The following is a 22,501-nucleotide window of genomic DNA, read 5'->3' as shown; positions in this document are numbered from 1 at the left end:
ACATATTATGCCATCTTGCCACAGCTTCAATTAGTATGCACACACACACACACACACACACACACACACACACACACACACACACACACACACACACACACACACACACACACACACACACAGGTTGTAGTTTTACGACGTGTGAGTGAGTTGTTTGTGTTGCCGTCTGTTCCCACAGAGCCACTATTCCATTAAGAAGGCTGGTGCTGCACTGGGCTTTGGCTCTGAGAACGTCGTTCTGCTCAGTACTGATGAGAGGTATGCATTAAAGCTCTAAAATACTTAAGTTTCATGTCCTCTCCCGACAGAGGGAAGTCATTCTAACTCTAACTTCGAACCTGGATCTCCCCCATGGGAGACCAAACATCAACCTCTCATCCAAGAAGATATTACCGCTTAACTATACAGGCATGGATATTTGTCAACCAGTACTGTAGATGTCCTACCCGACTCCAGGATCTAGATTCCTCAATGAAGGGCAGGGAGACTGCAGACTGGGTGTAATTGTATTATCATACTCTACCATGCAGATTGGCTAAAACATCTTGCATGGTAAACCGGTGGAGCTTTTACTGATTTGATCATCATCATTTTAGATATATTGAATGACGGACTTCAAGATGAAGTACGTTGTCCCACCATGTGGTAAAATACAAACATTATACATACAAAGGTGTTAGTAAATAAAAACATACAGCAGACCCAGGCAGTGATGTTGCTAGGTTTTCAATGTAATGGGTCCTGGGATGCAAGGGTGGTCTTTTAGATGGGTCCCAGGGACATTTTATGGGTCCCACAAAAATGCACAGCGTTTAACTCGTGTTTCATCTTATATGGTTATATTCATGTAGAACATGTATCTGAAAGAAAAGTACACAATTCCAAATCCGACAACTAGTACTTGTAGTACTTGATTTTTTTTTTACATTAACCACTTGAATCCTAGTATCCCTTTTCTGAGGAGAACTTTAGCCAAAAATAGCAGATCTACAAGCTCACACTTGTGAGCTTGTAGATCGGCTATTTTTGGAGTTATAGGTGTGTAGAGGGAAAAAAGAGCAGCAAAAGTTTATCTGAAACACAATTTTATACAATATAGAGGGGGTCCCTGCTTCATCTCTCTCTCAACTAGGGGGTCCTTGGCCTGAAAACACTGAAGACCCCTGCTCTACAGGGAATTATTTGATATCTGGCTGCACGGAAAGACACAAGAATCACAGCTGCCATTAATTAGTGCTGTTCAGTGTTGATTGCCTAGTGGTCAAATTGGGGTCAACGAGCCATCGTTAACTTGCTTTGAAGTTGGGCTGTAAGTTGCGCAGCACTCTGACTCTCTCTCCCTCTAGCAGCAGCTCGCATTGCCCTGAGACAGAGAGAGAATACTTCTCCATACGGCGGTGTTTTACCGAGATTTTTCTTGTTTTCTGCACTATGCCTTGTAATCCGCGGACGGCTTTGAAATCCACGGATGGCCTTCAAATCCGCGGTAATTTCCGCTAAATTGTAGTGCGTCCCATGGACGCAACGAGGGTGCCGTGAATGCGTCCTTTTTCAATATGGTGCGTCAGAGACGCAGGACGCAGGCCTATGAGCATCTCTGCCCAGGGATAAATACATTTTCATTGCTATTTAAATTTGCAACAAGGGACTCTGAACCTCCTCCCAGAGGGCAGTAGCTGATAGAGCGTGTATAACATGGGATGGGTCAGTAAGTATCGTATTGGCTTGCCTTGGGGCAGTTTGTTTGTTTGTTAGACTTCAAGGATGGTCTCACCCCTATAAGGATGGTCTCACAAGAATCTTTGAGTATCCAGAAAACAACTATGTCTGATATAATATTATTATTATAAATATGCTCTATTGTTCTTCAGTTCCATAATCTCTGCCTCAGTCTGCACGTACAGTTTACCAAACAATGCTGTGATTTCTTATCTGAGGTTCTCTAAAGTCTAAAACATACCTTTTTAGACTGTCCACAGGTTCCAGGTTAATGAGTCAATAAAAACACTAAGGCAGGGGTCTTCAACGTTTTCAGCCCAAGGACCCCCTAGCTGAGAGAGAGATGAAGCAGGGACCCCCTACTCTATATTGTATAAAATTGTGTTTCAGATTAGTTTTTTTTTTACTTAGTCTGCTCTTTTTTCCCTTTACACCTATAGCCTCTTTGCCAAAAATAGCCGATCTACAAGGCGTTGAGAGCTTGTAGATCTGCTATTTTCGGCTAATGTTCCCTTCAGAAAAGGAATTCTAGGGTTCAAGTGGTTAATGTAAAAAAACGAAATCCTCACACAGAGATTTGGCGGACTCCCTGTAGTAGCTCTGAGGACCCCCTAGGGGTCCCGGACCCCCTGTTGAAGACCCCTGCACTAAGGTATGAGGAGACTTGTGAAGTGAGATGGTTTCATTGATGGTTGACCCCTGGGGTCAAACACCATCGTTTCAGTCTTTTAAGTTATTAACCACCCTCAATCTCCCAAAATCTCCACAATGAAATGACGTGTCATGTTTCGTGTTGAGGGTACCAGCTGTTCCATTGTAAATGTCAAAGAATGCTAAACATCTTGGATGCGAAACCACTGGAGCTTTACAGCTAGAATCTGGGACTTAATAACCAATCTGTATAGAGTATGTTAATACAATATTACTAGAACATGTGCAGTGGTTGGAGGTGGTCTCTACTCTTCCATTGAGACATGTAGACCCTGGTGTCGGGTAGGACACCTACTGTACTGGTTGAAAATGTCAATTAAGTTATTTCATCGTTCTCCACAGTTAGCCAAAAAGGGTCCAAGCGACCGGTGCGACGTTGTACTGTATCTCTAATAGTGTCCGTAAGTGAAGACAGTGTGCGGGATTCCTTTTTTTTTTGCCCGTCGTTCTCCACGTGAAAATTCATGTTGTGTTCCTGAGCGTGACGATAACCCGTTCCTCTGTTCTTTCTCAGGGGCAGAGTCATTCCTGCAGACCTGGAGGCTAAGATTATTGCTACTAAACAGAAGGTCAGTCCCTTCTTTCTTTCTTTCTTTCTTTCTTTCTTTCTATTGAGTATATTGAGTCTATTGAGTATATTTACATGATGCTTTGGTCTCCGCTCTGCTGTCTCTACACTGCAGGGTTACGTGCCCCTGTTTGTGAACGCCACTGGCGGTTCCACGGTCTACGGAGCCTTCGACCCCATCAATGAGATCGCTGACATCTGTGAGAAGTACAACCTGTGGCTTCACGTTGACGTGAGTGACGTGCCTGCACACTCCTGTGTGTGTGTGTGTGTGTGTGTGTGTGTGTGTGTGTGTGTGTGTGTGTGTGTGTGTGTGTGTGTGTGTGTGTGTGTGTGTGTGTGTGTGTGTGTGTGTGTGTGCGTGCGTGCGTGCGTGCGCGCGCACACTTGTTAAAGTTGCGTGTTCCTTCAACAGGGAGCGTGGGGAGGTGGCCTGCTCATGTCCAGGAAACATCGTCATAAGCTCGACGGGATTGAAAGGTGATTGAAATGACTTTCACGGCTACAATTTAGGTCTTTAGCAGACGCTGTTACCCAGAGCAGTCAGAGTGTCATGAATATTTTTACAGGATTAAATGGTCTTGGAATTAAGAGTGCTAAGAATAGAACGAGGCTATGGTACAAGTAACTGGGAAAACAAGCAAACAACAACAGTAGCCGAGTGGGTAGAGAGGCCGCCTGGGAATTGGAAGGTCACCGTTTCGCCTCCCGGTTCACCCTGTCTGTGTCGAAATGTCCCTGAGCAAGACACACAAGGGGGTTAGTGTTATGGTTCAGGTTAAAAACTACAGCAGATTAGAACATGGCAGGCTACTATGCAATGCTGCTAATCAAATTAATAATGGGTGTGTTAGATTTAGGTGTACCCAGAGCCATGGGTGTACCAATGTGCAACTTCATTTAGAAACAAGAGAATGACCATAACCTTGATTGTTATCTTCTCAGGGCTGATTCTGTCACATGGAACCCTCATAAAATGATGGGCGTGCCTCTACAGTGTTCTGCTATCCTGGTCAGAGAGAAGGTAATCCCCCCCCCCCCACACACACACACACACACACACACACACACACACACACACACACACACACACACACACACACACACACACACACACACACACACACGCACACGTGCATGAATATGTGCCCAATCCACACACATGCACTCAAAGAAAACTAATAAAACAAAGACTGCTACACTGTAAATGTTAATTTAGGTTAATTTTAGTGTGTAAAATGAACCCAAATGCGAAAACTCCTTGTCAAATGTGAGGTTGTTTCCAGTAGTGATGCTTTAACTCTGTTTGTGTGTGTGTGTGTGTGTGTGTGTGTGTGTGTGTGTGTGTGTGTGTGTGTGTGTGTGTGTGTGCGTGTGCGTGCGTGTGCGTGGGTGGGTGCATCATCAGGGCATCCTGGCAGGCTGTAACTCCATGTGTGCTGGCTACCTGTTCCAACCGGACAAGCAGTACGATGTCACTTATGACACAGGGGACAAGGCCATCCAGTGTGGCCGACATGTGGACATCTTCAAGTTCTGGCTGATGTGGAAGGCCAAGGTGAAGTACAGTACCGACAGGAAGATGCACAGACAACGTGCACAACATATGTGTACATACACACACAGTACACACACACAATCAAAGAATACATGCAAACATGATGTTTGTAATGATCGTTGGCTAAATTGAATTGAATTGAATTGTTTTCCGCTACAGGGCACCATAGGGTTCGAGCAGCACATTGACAAGTGTTTGGACCTGTCTCAGTACCTCTACAACAAGATCAAGAACAGAGAGGGATACCAGATGGTGTTTGATGGAGTGGTGAGCCACTCTCCTCTCTCTCTATCACCATGAAAAATACTGTAGTTACTCCGAGTACTGTAATAACAATCAGTTCATTTAACTTCATCACACATTACCAGTACATAGTAAAATTGTCAGTGTTAATTTTACTCTGATGCTGCGATCACACTGGCAGCTACAAAGCTACAGGCAACCATTATTTTTCAATGAAAGCCAGTGACATGAAGATACAAAGCGACGCCCCACGATTGTAGCTGAGACAAACTCTACAAAGCTACAATCCAAGTTGAATTGGCTTCAACTGCAGCTATAATGCTACAAAATGACCAAGTGGTGTTTAACCATTTCCAATCACTTCTCTCTTCCCACAATTTCTGCTTGTAATGGAGGGAAACTAATAATTTGCATCAGCCAGTTCTGTGTTCTTTTTACCCCCAGGCTAAAAATGTGAAACACATGGAGACAAATGATATATTTAGATATATTTAGAATATTCAACGACTGCATGATCATAATTTGACTAATATGTATTGTCTGTCCACAGCCCCAGCACACAAACGTTTGTTTCTGGTACCTTCCACCCAGTATCAGAGGAATGCCGGAGGGCGAGGAGAGAAGAGAGAAGCTTCACAGGGTAAGACACTTGTCAATCCATCAGTCTGGGACCCATCTCCTCAATTTACAGTCAATTTCCAACAGGCATTTAGCAGACACTCTTATCCAGATCGACTTACAGTACAAGTGCAAAATCAGTAAATGGCATGAAGCCTAATAGTCAACAAACGACAAAAGAAAAACAATTTAGTGCTTCAATGAAACTAGGATACCAGGTAAACATCAAACCTGGCATCTGTCAAAACAACAGGCTACATCGTCCACCTATTATATCAGCTTCCTGCTCAAGCACTATTTTCATAAAAACTAATTAAAGAGTGATGAAATCCCTGGTCTCCTTTCCGCCGACCTCGCTAGTTTAAACAATGCTATGAAATGGCCGCTGAGAGAGCGGGGCGGGGAGGAGGGTCGGGCACGCAGGCTGTCATCACCTGCATGACTGTATAGTGGATACTGATGACGTTTCCTCTGACAAAGGTCAGAGGAAACGTAAGTGCAGATGATGCTCACTCGGCTGGAGATTTATACCACTAGGGGCACCATTGAAACACATCTCTGTTTGTTGGAGACTTCCTCATAACTGGTAGTAATGAATGTGGTGTTTCACTATATAGCGTTTTAAGTGATTTATTTCAATTAATAACTAATACATTATAAGTGTACATGCACACACAAATATACCTATCATAATCTGCCCAAGGAATATGAACCTTTTCATATTCTGCAGAATATACATTATTCTGTTCATATTCTGATCTGCTCAAATTCTATTTTGTCTTTAACCCTCCTACAGGTGGCGCCAAAGATCAAGGCCATGATGATGGAGTCAGGGACCACCATGGTGGGCTACCAGCCTCAGGGTCAGAAGGTCAACTTCTTCCGCATGGTCATCTCCAACCCCGCCGCCACCCAGTCCGACATCGACTTCCTCATAGATGAGATCGAGAGGATGGGCCATGACCTGTAGGCAGCGCCCCGGTGGCAGGAGGCCCGAACTACACAACATCTTATCAGTGCTGCAGATATAATCGTACCTGCAGTATCCTGAACAGACCTTTTGCCATGAGAGAGACTTTTAAGTGTGTTAACTGTCTCTGTCCCAGACAGCTCGTCCTCTAGGCAGGACATACAGTATATACACCAGTGTCTGAAGGCCCTGGCTCATACTCTGACTAGTTAATGTATTGTATGTATGTATTATGTACGTATGTGTGCTGTAGAGTCCTGTACACGTGTGTATTTAATCTAGTGTGTCCTCCAGTTGGTCCACAGTTTCTCCATCACCGTAGGAATTTGTGTGTGTGTGCGTGTGCGTGTGCGTGTGCGTGTGCGTGTGCGTGTGCGTGTGTGTGTGTGCGTGTGCGTGTGTGTGCGTGTGTGCGCGCGCGTGTGTGTGTGCGCAAGGGCATGTAAGTGTGACAGGTGTGTCTGAACATATACAAAGTAAGGAAAGCACAGATTCTAATATTACTTTGAGTATCATTTGCCAATTCTATTATGTATTGAATTATTGGTGCTCACAACTGCACATAAATTGAAATCCTAATGCACCAATCCCCTTGTTCTAACCCTGCACCCAGCGTGCGAGCAGGTGTGAATATGCAGTATGTTGCAGTTGTTTGTATTGTGCGGTGTACTCTGTGTTAGCACTGTGTTTAAAAAAAGATAAGCCTAACCTAGGGTTAACACCATAGGGTTAAGAAGGTTTAATGGTGGTGTCAATCACCAAAATAGCAGATCTACAAGCTCACAAGGCGTTGCATCTGCGGTGCGTTCTGATGTTGTAGATCAGCTATTTTCAGCATTGTATGACGAAGTTTGAATCCGGCTTAAAACGGTTTCGTATTGCCGTGGGTCTTTGGTCTGAACTACTGTAAGCTTAAGTTTGGTATCTGAAATTGATGAGTTGATCCTAAATCCATACCCACTTTTGAATGGGAGATGTAAAACGCTGGCTCGTTGTCTGTTTCCATGCAAGCACATGATACCTGTATGTGTTTTTAACTATATGTTAACATATGAATATGAATATTTAGTTATATACAAAATATAGTATTTCTTTATTACATTACCACTGGTTGCAGAGTCAGGTATTTTATTGTAACTGTATCTTTATGTATATTACATGGTAATACATTTGTAAATGTAAGTTAATCAATCAGAACTTTAGTAGTTTATCTGTAGTGAATTAGTCAGCCAAAGAATGAGAAAATTGGGAACACAGCAATCCATCCGCCTCCTTTTGTGTATATATAGGTACAAAACTCCTCATAAGTTGTCAGTGTTTGTAAGATGTTGCCTAATATTGACTCCTGCCTAATATTGACGCAATTTGTAGGATTGCGTCTCCATCTGTGTTTGCGCGTCTCTTTGATTGAATGTTTCTTCGAGGTGAATGACCGGCCTTCCAACGAGATTATGATGAAACGAGGGGTGTACTGTAATAGGTGTATAATGAGGGGTGATTATGATCATCTGGCAGTCCTGTCAGCACTTTATAGCAGTGGTTCTCAAACATCTTCAGGTCAAGGACCCCCAAATTGATACATATAACACATCATGCTGTGGAAACCCATTTGAAAAGATTTAATGCCAGCAGCCAGGGTAAGAGAATATCTCATCAACTTCTAGCTGGTGAAATAATATAGTGAAATTAGGCTGTTCCTCGTTTTGCAACAGGGACCCCACTGGGACCTCCTCATGGACCCCTGGGGGTCCCCCGGACCCCACTTTGAGAACCACTGCTTTATAGTTTTAGGCAGAAGCGCAAGGATGCCAATGGTGTCTGACAGAATAGTGCGCTCTCTTAGAGTCAAGTAAGAGAGGATTGCTTTTCCCCTTGTCTCAATCCTCGTAGATTTACTGTAATATAGTATATATATTCCTTGTAATACACGTATACTCAGTGTTTCAGGGACTCGGCGTAAATTGTACGAAAGAGTTTCTGGTAGATGTATTTGCACAATGTCCACCTTTATTTCTTCCATTGTAAATGGATGTGTACTACAGCAGTAATATATGAGAGTTTACGTTCATAAGTATTAATGGTATCTAGGGACCACATATGTGTACTGCACAACGGCATAAATCATATGATAGTATGTGTACTATGTGACCAATGAATCCTATATTATGTGAGTCTTCATGGTGAGACCAGTTGTGATGGAGGGGAGATGTCTCCCTGGATGTTTCATTGCAGTATAGGCACTTTAACAGAACCATACATAATAAAGTCTATAATAAAGTCTATTGAAGTCAACATGTGAGTCTGTGTCTTACATTGGAGCATACAGACACACCTTGACATATACATAGAGACAAGCTGATTGTATTACACTGACATACATACAGTAGTGACAATCTGATGTCTTCATTATACACTGTTTACTCATAGAGACAAGCTTGTGTCTCTGTCTTACACTGCAACATAGAGACTAGCTCAATGATATTCAACTGGCGGTCCGCAGGCCAAATCCGGCCCCAGCTGAGCTTTCTTGTGGCCCCTGGAACGCATTCCATATTCCAATGTAAAATGTATTTAACTAGCCTAATTATTATTGGATGGTTGGTTGTACAGGATGACCATTTTGATGTTTTTCAGAACCGTTAACAAAAGCTCATTAATGGTTCATCAACCATTAACTGATAAGAATCAAATGTAGGCTACCATTTATGATGGAGGAATGTCCCTCACTCAGGGTTCCAAATTAAACCCACCAGCAGTGCATTTGCAGTCCAAACACTGCTACAAGAACCCAAATGCGGTTAAATGTAATATTTGTTGAGTAAGTAACCCATAAGAAATACACCTCACTTCATATGTACTCAAGTAAAGTATCCTGTGTTAAATTGTACAAGCACAAGTTTCCAAAGTAAAAGACCTTTTCATAGTACAAACAAAACAAAAATGATGTCTACTTCTACTACTTTTCTACTTCTCACTACTTTCAGAATAATGTAGCTTTCAAGTAGTTCAGCAATGTCTTTTTATATAGGAAGCTAAAGGTAGCTTGCCAAAAGCTACATTGTTACATTTCTGTGGCGCATCAACATACAAGAGCAAATTAATTCTGAATGCAGTTCATCCATCACAAACCATCCATTTGTAATTGTATTTCTGGGTCTTGAGTGGATGTTGTCCTTGTCCATTTTGCACCAAAGAAATAATTCACCTGGATTTTGTCAATCTTCCATCTTTTCCATCTTCATCCACTTCAAACACATCATAAGAGCTTGTGCTCTTATCATTCGGTGCGGGGTGCTCAAATCAAATTAAAGCAAAAACCTTTCATTCATACGAACATGTAAACACTTCACCTTGCCAGCCTGCCTCCAAAAATATGCTTGCATGCCAATGCCCTGTGCACAGAACACACTGACATACTGTATCTACTTAATTTCCTTAATATCAGAATCTAAGCCTGTGGACTACAGTATAAAGGAATGATCCTAGCAAACGCATTAATGCAGTATGAAGCCGGCCCTAAGTTACCATATTGGACATATATGTCCATTGTTGGTACCTATATAAGACACACAAAAAACTGTGAAACGGTTAAGCATTAACATTTTGTTCATTTCTGTTGTCACAGTCTTGTGGCCCCTGACTTCAAGTCATTTTACAATTGCGACCCCCTGCCTAATCTAGTTGAATACCCCTGGACTAGCTGGTGTCTCTGTTTTACACTGAAGCAGAGATAGAGACAAGCTTGTGTCTCTGTCTTATATTGAGGCATACATAAAGATACAAGCATACAGAAGAAAACTGATGTCTCTGGTTCTACAAATTACATTCTGCAGGAGGTTCCCTCAGCCTCCCCTCTAAACATTCTGTCATTAGCTTCAGACACACACACACACACACACACACACACACACACACACACACACACACACACACACACACACACACACACACACACACACACACACACACACACACACACACACACACACACACACACACACACACTATTGCCTCTGCCTAATCATCCGAAAGGAGGCTTTGTTTGGCCCCCAGCTGTGTGTGTCTTCTTGTCCAATTGGCTGTGTTACTACATGCTCTCATCTTCTGTTGTCGCCTCTTGCTCCATCTTCTCATCTCAACACCTTTCCTCTCCTGTCCTCCTTTCCTATTTTTTCTTCCTCTTCCTCTTCCTCTTCCTCTTCCTCTTCCTCTCCTTTCCTTTCCTTTCCTTTCCTTTCCTTTCCTTTCCTTTCCTTTCCTTTCCTTTCCTTTCCTCTCCTCTCCTCTCCTCTCCTCTCCTCTATCTACATGTTGAAATGTAGATCATTTGCCTGCTGCAGTGCTGCTACAATGTGTGATACAGCTCCCAAAGCCAATTTAGTTGAAAGAGAGTTATCTCTGGAGGTTTTAAACAACGGCATTTCATACGATTTACATGGAAAGCATATAATCAAATGATGAGATGTGAGTGGACTGAGAGGGAAGGCCAATGCTTTGATCTACTGTCTGTCACTGCCCTCTGTTGGTGACTGTCTGTCTTGACAATTTCGGAAAGCGATGATGAGGGGTGGTCTTTGAAATTAGTTTAGTGGGCTAAACACTTTTTAAATATATTTAATATATATTATGTATAATGTATAATATATAGGCACAAACTTATACTTCTGATTTTTAAAACAGTGCCTCTACACAGTAAACTCATTAAGGCTCAATTTCTGTCTCAAAGTGGCCTACTAGTTTGAAGTCTTCTTTTCTTCCTACAGTAGGTATAGGATATAAGCTAATAGGTTGTGAAACAAACTTTAATTGGTATTTTGGCTCAGAGGGATAACTTGGCCCTGATTCCATCAGGGAGATCCTAATAAGAGTCAATTAATTGGAATCAGCTAGATGCTGATTGATTGATTGATTGATTGATTGATTGATTGATTGATTGATTGAATGAATACTTTATTAACAGTTTGCAGCACTATGCAGAGAAAGCACTATGGCTTGTTTCCATTGGGGTCCATGTGTATTCAATTCATTGAAACATTTAATGACAGACAAATATACAATACTAGTAATCAAAAAGGAAAATATTTCTGGTGATAGGCTTGGAGAGTAAGGATTCACAATGGCTGTTGGTAGGGCATTCCACATTTTGGTGGCATAGCAGTAGAACAAATTTAACCCCTTGTTTGAGCCAAATCTGGGTTGAAGGTGATTTGTGGAGCTCTCTCTGGTGTTGTGTTTGTGGACGTCTTTGACATTTTTGAAGTAGTTTGACAGGTACATTGGGTGTCTTTGTGGTGTAGTGTATCTTGTAGACCAGGCCCTTTGCAAGTTGCTGTACTCTGTCCTCTACCCTGAGCCATCCCACCCCAAAGTGAGCAGCGGTTAGATTCGTTGTAGGTGTGAGGCCAAGCAGTAGCCTGACCCGTTTGTTTTGGAATGTCTGGAGCCTTGTTTTTAAGGCCTTTGTGGTGCTATGGTAGTGGTACCATGAGGCGCATGCATAGTAGTCGAAGTGACATTGGATGAGTGCTCCTGCAGGGGTTCCGTTCACCTCCACCACCTGTTCTCTCCCCTCCAGATAGGACTGCATGCCTTTTGGAGGTCCAGCATGACCATGCGTTCACCTCATGTTTGATGTGGTCGTTCAAATAGAGTACGCATGTGTCAGTGGAATGGGATGTTCTGAAGCCAGATTGGAATTCAACATTATTTTTTTTAAGCAAGCATACTTTTGAACCTGTTCATAAACAATTTTTTTCCATAACTTTCAAGATAGAACTAAGAATAGATATAGGGTGGTAGTTGCCGGGGTCAAATTTGCTTCCTTTTTTGTACAGAGGAGTTACTCTTGCTAGTTTGAAATCGCCATGATGGAGAGGTTTATTATGTGGCCAATGATTGGAGCAATGGAGGCGTTGGAGTCTCTGAGAAATTTGGAGGGGATATTGTCATGGCCAGTGGCCTTGTTTAGTTGCAGGGCGCTCAATTTTGTTTACACCTCATCAGTTGTCACCAACCATGGTGAGATCATGTCTAGTTGATGGCCTGTGAGCTATAGGAATTAGTATTTCATTAGTATTCATTAGTATTAGTATTTCATTTTGGTGTCCATCCTCCTCCCTACCTTCAAGGATAAGATCAAGTGTGTGTGACCTCCACAGTCTCCTCCTAACACGTTAAGCCTACAAACACCGACCATCAAAAACTACACATACCCGCTTTCCCTTGGGGGGTTGTTTTGCTTCCTGCCACGTAACAGCGCGTGCGCAGACCGCTCAGCTCTTCTAGTTGGCGACGTGTACCGGGTAGATCCTCAGATTGAAGCGTATGTGTGTGTGAGCTGATTGACTGATTGATTGATTTAACAGAAATAACACAGTAGCAGCAAACAGCCGAGCCATGGGGGGATCTCAGAGCGTGGAGATACCTGGAGGAGGTTCTGAAGGCTACCATGTTCTTAGGGTGAGTGAGTGTTGGGCATTCAGCAGACAGCTAGCTAGCAGTGTTGCCATGTCCGCTTATTATAAGCGACTTATGCTTCTGTGAAGTAGCTTGTAAATATCGGTGGTTGCGGTTTTTTGTGCTTGTTTCTTTACTTACTTATTTTAGGCTTGCTTCCAATGTTTTTAATTATTATTAAAACCAGTGGTTCTCAAATATTTTCATACGAATGTATTGTGCCACATTTGTGTTGATACTTAGAATGTTTCCAAAATAATATTCCAAATATTCCATATTTTTTATAGCCAGAGGTTTTGAAAATAGCCGATCTATGCGACCCGATGATGTATAAGTTTAAAGTGCCCAAGTTGCTTCTTTTGGGCTTGTTTTCCTAGACCTGGTTGCTTATATCTCTCACAATATATGGCAACACTGCTAGCTAGCTTTAGCTCAGTCTGTTGACTACAGGCCTGGGATGATCATTGACAGTATGTCTATAATATGTGACTTACTTAAATTGGATGAGGATCACTCTTCTTAAATCCTGCAGGTTCACCCTTAATTTGATTGGTGTCACTGCGTTAATGTAATCCCCCCACATACAGAGTGTGCTGTGTTTATGTTCTCTTCTGCTTGGAGACTTTAAGCATCACGGCTGCTACTAATAGCCACCAGGCAGCTATGATATTACAGAAAGCTGACTTAAGGTGCCAAGGAAGCCAGACTTGTCATCGAGGGGGAAAAAAACATGACAGATTATACCTCCTCTACTACAAGTGACCAGTTTCAATATCCTCCTAGCTCGTTTCTACAGTAGCTAACCGCTAGACCCCTTCCCCCTATTGTGTGCAGTGTTTTTAAGCCCAGGTCTGATATCACTTTTATTCCCTTAAGGCTAGGTATGGGGTAGGCATTAGACAACTTGCAACTCTTGCAAGAACAGCCATGCAACCGAGCACTTGCAGCAGCAGCAACAACCAGCCATGCATAAAATACTGTAGCTCTGTAATACTGTAAGTTGTTTGATGTGTGTGTGCAGGTCCAGGAGAACTCACCGGGCCACCGGGCGGGTCTGGAACCTTTCTTTGACTTCATTGTCTCCATCAATAACACCAGACTGGTAAGTGCTGGCATTATAGGAAACAAATAAAGGTCATCATGCTGTGTGTACATAACTCAAACTCAAAGTAGAGGTACGCCTGATGAATAAGCTCCAGCACTGCATTGTATTGATAATGCTTCCTTTTCAATACCTGTCCTCCAGGACAAGGATAATGACACCCTGAAGGACTTGCTGAAGGCCAGCGTGGAGAAGCCTGTCAAGATGCTGGTCTACTCCTCCAAGACCCTGGAGCTCAGAGAGTCCACCGTCACACCCAGCACCATGTGGGGAGGACAGGGCCTGCTCGGGGTCTCCATTCGCTTCTGCAGTTTTGAGGGAGCAAACGAGAATGTTTGGCACGTGCTGGTCAGTAGCCAAGACGTTGTGGATGTTTTTTTTTGGTACAGTATATAGGATAGAGAGTCAAGAAAGAGAGTGTTAGTGTTTTTGTGGACGACACACTAGCTGGTGTGTACCAGTAGCCAATAAGAGTGTGTGTTTTGGAGTGTCCAGGTGGAACACGGGTAAAGCCCTGGCCATCACCATGGACACTGGGGTTCGATTCCTCCATGGTGCCTCCAGCGTGGCCGGGCGCTCCAACCAACACAATTGGCTGTGTTTGGGAAGCCGGCAGGGCTCCTTTCGAATTGGGAGGGATAGCGCGTTCCTCCACATGCGTTACGCCCGCCTGGTGAAACTCCTCACTGTCGGGTGAAAAGAAGTGCCTGGTGACTCCTTAGGTGTGATAGTCAACACCCTCCCCAAGACCAACAGTAAGGGTCAGCAGCCAGTGACAGGGAGGGGAAATTGGCCTGCACTAAATTGGGGAGAAATAGAGCAGGGGAAAAAAAGGTGATCACAAAAGTAAGTGTATTTGATATATCATGTCAGACTGTTTTATCATGAGTGTATAAGTAGCCTTGGGAACCAATGGTTGCCAAGTCATGTGGCCCCTAGGTCAGGAGCCTGTTTCCTTAACATGAGACAGCAGCATAATGTACGCCCCCTGGGCATGACACTATTATGTTGCAGGGACTTGGTCCCAATCCAACCCTTGATGCTGCATTGGGTACCATTTTTTTGTTTTCATAGTTACTGATATGAGACGGCCAGGGATTGAACTCCGACCTCCCAGTCTGAGGGCGGGCACTCTAACTCACAAGGCCACTGAGATGTTTTTGTGTGTGTTAGTTATTTTTGAATAGTTTGTGTGTGTTGCTTCTTTCCTCTAGCTGCTTCTTTCCTCATATTTCTTCTCGTCATCTTGCAGGAAGTGGAGCCAAATTCTCCAGCAGCCCTGGCTGGTTTGCGACCGCACACGGATTACATCATAGGAGCTGACACCGTAATGAATGAGGTATGTTGGATAGTGTTATGAATGAGGCATGTTGGACAGTGTTGTTAAGACTGAGGCATGTTGGACAGTTCTTTTATCAATGAGGTATGTTGGGCAGTGTTGTTATGAATGAGACATGTTGGACAGTGCTTTTATCCATGAGGTATGTTGGGTAGTGTCGTTATGAATGAGGCATGTTGGACAGTGCTTTTATCAATGAGGTATGTTGGACACTATCCAACATACCTTGTTGATAAAAGCACTGTCCAATGGACAGTGTTGCAGTGTTGCTATCAATGAGGTATGTTGGACAGTGTTATGAATCAGGCATGTTGGACAGTGTTATGAATGAGGTATGTTGGACAGTGTTATGAATCAGGCATGTTGGACAGTGTTATGAATGAGGTATGTTGGACAGTGTTATGAATGAGGCATGTTGGACAGTGTTATGAATGAGGTATGTTGGACAATGTTATGAATGAGGTATGATGGACACAGTGTTATGAATGAGGCATATTTAACTGTGTTGTTATGAATGAGGTATGATGGACAGTGCTTTTATGAATCAGCTATGTTGGACAGTTTTATGAATGAGGTATGTTGGGCAGTGTCGTTATGAATTAAGCATGTTGGACAGTGTTATGAATGAGGCATGTTGAACAGTGTTGTTATGAATGAATGAATGAATGAGGTATGGTGGACAGTGCTTTGGTGCACTCACTGCCCACTCACTGTAATGACACCTACTGCAGTTGGTGCCTTAAACCTTTGTTACTGTGAGGTGATAATTTGCTTTAATTGTTGGAGTTGTATTATTATTATTATTATGTTTAAACATCCTGTTCCGCTCTCTGTCTTCATCTTTCTCTCTGTAGTCAGAAGACCTGTTCTCTCTGATAGAGACCCATGAGGGGAAGGGGTTGAAACTCTATGTGTACAACACTGACACAGATAACTGTAGAGAGGTGGTCATCACACCAAACAGTGCCTGGGGAGGAGAGGGCAGGTAATACGCGCACACACTTGTACAATTACACAATACCTGTTGTTTGTCATCTGTCAATCTGGCAGTAGAGCTTAACCTGCAGAGCCTCGTTCTGGGTGGCAGGTGTAACGCATGCTCTCTTCAATTGATGCGCACACACACACACACAAACACAAACGTACTTGCTGTGTACACACTAATCCACATGCATGCATGCATCATTACATTCTAACTGATGTAATGCTGCTGCTACACACACACACACACACACACACACACACACACACACACACACACACACTTCACTTTCTCTAATATAGGATACAGGTGCAAATGTCCAAGCCATAGTCATTCTCTACTCTTATGCAAGCACAGGATTCAGCCTGTAATTGTCTAAATTGTCTAAACATGGTCATGGCAGTATTCCTCAACAGTCTTTTTCTTCCCCGTGCTGCAGCCTGGGTTGTGGAATCGGGTACGGGTACCTCCACAGGATCCCCACGCGGCCGTTCGAGGAGGGCAAGAAGATCAGTTTCCCTGCAAACGTTCCCAGCGAGCCCGGCAGTCCACTGAAAGATGGCTTCACTGAGGTCAGACTGCATCTACATGATTTACATTACAATACTCCAGCAGGGCTTATGGCTGTATCTAAGTGTCAAGCATATTTTAAGCTTGTTTTTAAAGTAGCGTTACAGTAATTGAACAAATGTGTGTCTTGGGCACATCTCCATCAGTCTATGACGCATATGTAGGACTCCAAATTTGGGCAAGGTTTCAGTGTGAGTAGAGTCCCATTGACTTCCATGAAATGAAAGTTAAATGTTTCAAAAAGTGTAAAAGATGAAAGAATGTACTCCTGTAGCTACTGGCAGCATGCATAAAAAGTTTAGCGCTGATTGTATCGGTCCAGCAGTTTGCGAGATTATCTCCGGGCACACAGACAGACACGGTCACACAGACCCTCTCATATATGAGTTGATGGCTAGCCTCTTGCAGAGGCTTGGTGTAAAAAGTTGGCTAGAGTAACAACCTATCAAGTATCAACTTGATTTAATTGATCTGAGATGTATTCCTGTAACGTAGCAGGGAATGTTTTCATCCATCATCCACAGCAGTTGATTAATTCCAACATTCACCTGTCACTTGGTATCTGGCCATATATATGTACTTGATTAATTGAGGTTTGTCTGGCGGAGTGGCACGTAAGGTCAACAAACCAACCAGTCTGTGTAAATGTTTATGGGCAATTGGACTGTGGTCAACGTGTCCCACCCTAATGTCCAATAGTGTTCATTAATATAATGTAACCTCATGGCAACATTTAGACTTTCATTGTTAGGTTTTCTGTTAAAAGAGAAGAATGTTATATAACATGTTTGAATAAACTTACCCATACCTGTTCAGTGGCAGATATACATATATATATTTTCTATACAGTCTCTCCTCCTACTCCTCTCCTCACTCCATCTTCACTCCGTCCCTCAGGTGCAGCTTTCAGCTGTGACTCCCTCCCCCATCTTAGCGTCCGTCCCCTCTGGGCTAGAGGAGTCCCTCTCTGCCCTGTCAGTCAGCAGCACAGCCCCGCCCACCATGCCCAGTGAGCTTCACACAGGTGCACTCTCTCTCTCTCTCTCTCTCTCTCTCTCTCTCTCTCTCTCTCTCTCTCTCTCTCTCTCTCTCTCTTTGTTCTCTTTACATCTATGTATGTAAAAATAATTGTTCAATTTTCTTTTTAGGGTCACTTAAAGGTAGGATAAGTGATATTTTTTGTGTTTTTTTATTTTGTTGTTCAAAAGGCTTTATTGTATTATATTCTGATAGTAATCATTGCTACAGAGCGTTTGTTCGGTCACAGGGGTCTCTCCAGCTCTTTAGTAAACAGAATATAGTACATTTTCAGGTAGGTGACAACATTTAAGCCAATCAGGAGAGAGCACTGAAAATAATTCTGTTTAATAAAGAGCTGGAGAGACATGGGAGACTCCTTTTACTGAACAAACACTCTATAGCAATGAGTACTATCAGAATATAGAGCTATCTAACACTTATTTTAACCAAAGTAAATCACTTACCCTACCTTTAACCTTTTTTAATATCCTTTGCCTTTTAGTTTCTTCTTTCCTATGTTCCAAAAAGAATTCTGTACATTACTTTATAATTTGGTTCACTCTAATTGATGTTTGGAAAGCAGTGTTGTTGTGGTCAGTGGGATCAGACCCACTCAGTCCCATTTATACTCCCATTCAGAACGGATGCATTATGAGCCCATAACGTAATGAACACAATCTTTATTTGTTCACATACTCTGGTCCAATTGTTTTTTTTCATGGACATATTTAGCCTATTATGTCCTCAATCTTAACATGCAAAACTGCAGGCTTAGCCGTACGCTGTGTCTCTAGCCCAGAGCCACTGAGAGATCATGATTTCCCAAAGCTCAATAAATACGACACATGGAAAAACAACTTGCAGATAACGGATTAAAATTATGGGCGGAGCATGGACGGAGTGTCCGTGTCCGTACTTGATGTCAAGTATAAATGGGCCTTAAGTCTCAGCACCAACTTACATAAGGTCACTCACTCTTCTCATCTCTCTTTGCGGCCTCATCTCTTGCACTTTTCTACTCTTGTTACTCTTACTCCTCTTGCACACGCACGCACATTCTCTCTCTCTGGATGAAAGCACACAATTGTAATATGAATTCAGAATCTGGTTGTTGTTGTAACCCAATAACTACAGCTCATTAAGCACATATTTAGCATTTTCCAATTCTCATGATCTCATTCATCGCACGGTTGCTTTGTAGATTCTGACTTAATACATCATTTTGTTTTCTCTCTCTTCTTTCTCAGGTCTACCCACAGTTCCATTGTTACCCAACCCCCTCGCTCCACTCAACCCTGCTGCCGCCAACTTCACTCCTTCCACAACGCTACCAGGTTGTGTGATTGTTCCATCAACACGTCCATCACAGTGTTTATGGCCCAAACATTGACATGTAGATCCTACAGTTAGTTCCGTCCTCTCCGCCAATGCTTCCTAGCATGGTGCTGCCGGTCGACATGACGTTGTGTTTTTGTGCTCGTAGGTCTGATGCCGCTCCCGGCCGGCCTGCCCCTTCTCCCCAACCTCAACCTGTCAGCACTACCGGACCTCAGTGGCGTGTCGCTAGCGGCCCTCAGCGGCCTGCCGCCACCGGCAGGACTCGCAGGTAGATGGTCTGTCTGCATGGGTTAAAGTTCTCAGTCGCCACGACTGATTTCAGTCATTTTGATTTGATAGAAGCCAGCATGTCTTCTATGGAACCATGTTTCTCAGCGAAAATAGCCTACCTGCAAGAAAATATTTCCGGTTATTATTTTAAGATTAGAGCATTTGAAGTGGTCAAACTGCAATATGTTTGGATATTTCATAAAAGCAAAGGTTAAGCCTCGATCTGTGATTTCTTCACCTGTATTCCTGGCAGTATGTAAAACAGCAGGAACAATACTATTAAAACATCATATCGTGAATGTGTTAATTGTTTAGGAAACAGTGCTGGTGTGTCGGGGCTCCTTTCACACTGATTCACAAATCGTGCATTAGGACTTGGCTATACAAAATCTTTCTGTCGTGAGATTTTATTTTGTTTTAATCCATGTGTCTGTCTGTCTCCCTCTTCTCTTCACACTATTTATCATTCACTTGTGGTTCTCTCTCTGCAGCGTTTCCTCCTCTGGCTGCTCTCCCACCCCTAAACTTACCTGGTCTGGGCCCCCTGCCCCCTCTGCTGCCCTCCGCCCTGTCCTCCCTGCCTCCTCTCCTGCCCCAGGGAGTGGTACCACTGTTGCCCCCCTCGGCGGTCACCCTTCCCGGGGCTGCCACCACCCCTGAGGTCCTGCCTACAGCCGTTACAGCGCCTTCTGCCGCGGAGCCTGCACCCGTCGCCACGGAAAGCATCGCCACGGAAGCGCAGCCGCCCACAGAAACGCCGCTAACCACGACGGAATCGTCGTAACGTAGGAATGGAGCGGCGTGCTTATCGTTCGACCAAAACACACACTCACATACACACTGAGTGGTTACACTCTCTCTTTCCCTGTCAGTCACTTTCTTTCTGTTCTTTTTTTGTTTTGTTTGTTTCTCTATTTATTTCACCAAGGGGGTGGACAGCATGTTTGCAGATGTACGGAACATGTCAGCACGTCCAAGTGGCGGTTTGGGAGGATTTGCATGGGGCTATGAAGGAAGCATGGATGGATGGATAGTTAGAACCAGTGGTGGAAAAGAAATATCAATAATAGTGAAAATAGCATATCTACAAGCTCACAATGCATCGTGATGCATTAATTGTGAGGTTGTAGATGGGCTATTTTCACTATAATGTACTTTTCCCTTCTTCAAATGTAGTGAAGTCAAAAGTACAACAAAAAGTTGTCTTTGAATTGTGTCCAAAAATACAATTCTCAAGTATAGTACAGATACTAAAAAAATGTACTTACTGTTACTGTCCACCACTGGTTAAAACAGCGGACAAATGGAAATTAGCCCTTAAGACCTTTCTGTGTCATCCAGTGTGAATCTAAAGCAGACATTGTTGGGCTCAGTGTCTGCTTACCACCTCTGCAGATACTGTTAGGATTTCATTTCTGTTTATGCGTTTTTTCTTTTGTCCATCGCTTTTTTTATATACTATATATATATATATATATATATAAAGGTTATATATAATATCCCATTAGATTCTATTTTTTATTCCATCATGTTTCTTTTTTTTCTGTTTAATTGATTTTCCTGAATGAATCAGCATTATTTTGCACCGCATCATATTTAGAAATGATTAGGCATAATTGTCCCCTTTGTATGTCTGTACAGTGTGCACAACTCTTAATATACCGTCTGTGACCAATCCCCTCTGAAGATTGTGACTGCCTCGTGGTCATGCTGGTAGAAGGGACAGGAGGTTACGGTTGGGTGAACTACTGAATGGATTATGGTCGGTATTGGGTGTGTGTGTGTGTGTGGTGGGGGTTAGGTATGGCTTCATATGGGTGTGTGTGGAGTTGCTAAGAAGTACTTAGTCCCTCCTTGCATGGCCCTGGGTGACAAGTGGAAGCAGAGCTGCAGTGACGCCGCATATCCACCAGGTGTCACTGTGACGATTTTGTGAACACCATGTTATGTACAGTGCAGCAATAAAGCCAATGGAATTTTACATGATGCATCATGTTTGTGTCAGTTCTTTCTGATATTTTTCACACCTTTAATTCATCTTTATTTAAAACTATTGGTAAATTGTTATATTATTGTATAATACATAGCCTTGCTTAGAAGCAGGAGGTGAGCTTTCGGTATTGAAAATTAAACGAATGCACAAGTAATAAACGCTGCATGCTTCTACTGTCAATGATACTGATACATTTCTTACAAGTTCAAACAGCTCATATACATAATGAGTCGGTGACAAAATGAGGTTGGTGAGATGACTGTGGACGTCTTTTAAAATCTTATTTTAAAGTCACGTGTCAGGTTTGTTGAAATTAAATTGTTTAGTCATGTTGGTTTCATGTCATTTGAAAAGACATTTGAACCATTTTAGCAATGAAAATCACAGCATGCGCCTGAGAATGTCAAATGGTGTAACCCAGGGGTCTTCAACAGGGGGTCCTCAGAGCTACTACAGGGGGTCCGCCAAATCTTTGTGTGATAGGATTTAGTTTCTTTTACCCCTTGAACCCTAGAATTTTTTTTTTTTTTTTTTCTGAGGGGAACATTAGCCAAACATAGCAGGTCTACAAGCTCGCTTTCTGCGTGAAGTGGGCGGACGCCTTTTTAGGAGACCGGAAGCAGGTTGGAAAGCTACGCGAGACGCGAGACTATGCAGATACGGGAACTAAACGGGAGATGGTGTGTATTGCCGATTTTGGTGGGGAGAGTCTTGTTTTTTTTTCCTTTTTTGCTGAGTGTGTTCAGGTGCGTTAGCCTAGCTCCACCCCTGAATCGCTAGCCGTCGTCCTAAACCACCCTGCCCCGGGTATAAACCGGCGGCCTCGGACCGCGAAAACAATGGGGCAGTGTGTTTTTGGGACGAGCGTCCATACAACGTCCAAGAAGAGGTAGACCTTGTTGCTTTAGAATGTTTATGCTGAAAAGTAACAGTTTTGGCCATAATGAGGTTTCCGCCCGACAGACAATACATTTATATTGTCTTTCAGGACTTTCAAAAAGCGTTAAGCAAAATGGGGTCCGGGGACCCCCAGGGGTCCTTGGG

General features: G+C 43.1%; 2 protein-coding genes across 3 annotated transcripts in view; both read left to right on the top strand.

Annotated features, from left to right (window-relative positions):
• The window catches only part of LOC311045429 (glutamate decarboxylase 1-like), a gene marked incomplete at both ends in the record, with an annotated part of 19,477 nt that extends 13,090 nt beyond the window's left edge, over window positions 1-6,387 (top strand). Inside the window, 9 exons of the mRNA XM_084057298.1 lie at window positions 179-258; window positions 2,945-2,999; window positions 3,114-3,230; window positions 3,414-3,478; window positions 3,944-4,022; window positions 4,407-4,556; window positions 4,716-4,823; window positions 5,350-5,439; window positions 6,214-6,387. Coding sequence (XP_083913424.1) covers window positions 179-258; window positions 2,945-2,999; window positions 3,114-3,230; window positions 3,414-3,478; window positions 3,944-4,022; window positions 4,407-4,556; window positions 4,716-4,823; window positions 5,350-5,439; window positions 6,214-6,387 — 918 coding nt within the window. The remainder of the gene's footprint in view (window positions 1-178; window positions 259-2,944; window positions 3,000-3,113; window positions 3,231-3,413; window positions 3,479-3,943; window positions 4,023-4,406; window positions 4,557-4,715; window positions 4,824-5,349; window positions 5,440-6,213) is intronic.
• Window positions 6,388-12,663: 6,276 nt separating this feature from the next.
• gorasp2 (golgi reassembly stacking protein 2) lies at window positions 12,664-21,452 on the top strand. Of its 2 annotated transcripts, none has more exons than XM_084058675.1 (10): window positions 12,664-12,846; window positions 13,865-13,945; window positions 14,090-14,293; window positions 15,198-15,284; window positions 16,139-16,269; window positions 16,706-16,838; window positions 17,734-17,845; window positions 19,104-19,190; window positions 19,340-19,462; window positions 19,956-21,452. In XM_084058675.1, exons 1-10 carry the CDS (start codon window positions 12,784-12,786, stop codon window positions 20,246-20,248), a joined length of 1,314 nt encoding a protein of 437 aa, XP_083914801.1. In that variant the 5' UTR covers window positions 12,664-12,783; the 3' UTR covers window positions 20,249-21,452. The 2 variants fall into 2 exon arrangements, with proteins under 2 accessions (XP_083914801.1, XP_083914800.1); XM_084058674.1 differs by having other exon boundaries at window positions 17,734-17,860.
• Window positions 21,453-22,501: the final 1,049 nt, after the last annotated feature.

The sequence above is a fragment of the Gymnoscopelus microlampas genome (genome assembly GCF_963454915.1).
Source record: "Gymnoscopelus microlampas genome assembly, chromosome: 5".
NCBI lineage: Eukaryota > Metazoa > Chordata > Actinopteri > Myctophiformes > Myctophidae > Gymnoscopelus > Gymnoscopelus microlampas.
Note: the sequence above shows the minus strand (reverse complement) of the source record. Positions and strands in the feature narration are given on the sequence as shown.

Bases quoted from the DNA above. Each gene is read 5' to 3' on its own strand.
- gorasp2 (XM_084058674.1), top strand. From the start codon at position 12,784: ATGGGGGGATCTCAGAGCGTGGAGATACCTGGAGGAGGTTCTGAAGGC. The intron at 16,270-16,705 runs GTAATACGCGCA...CCCGTGCTGCAG, and splicing joins GCCTGGGGAGGAGAGGGCAG to CCTGGGTTGTGGAATCGGGT. The intron at 16,839-17,733 runs GTCAGACTGCAT...TCCGTCCCTCAG, and splicing joins TGAAAGATGGCTTCACTGAG to GTGCAGCTTTCAGCTGTGAC.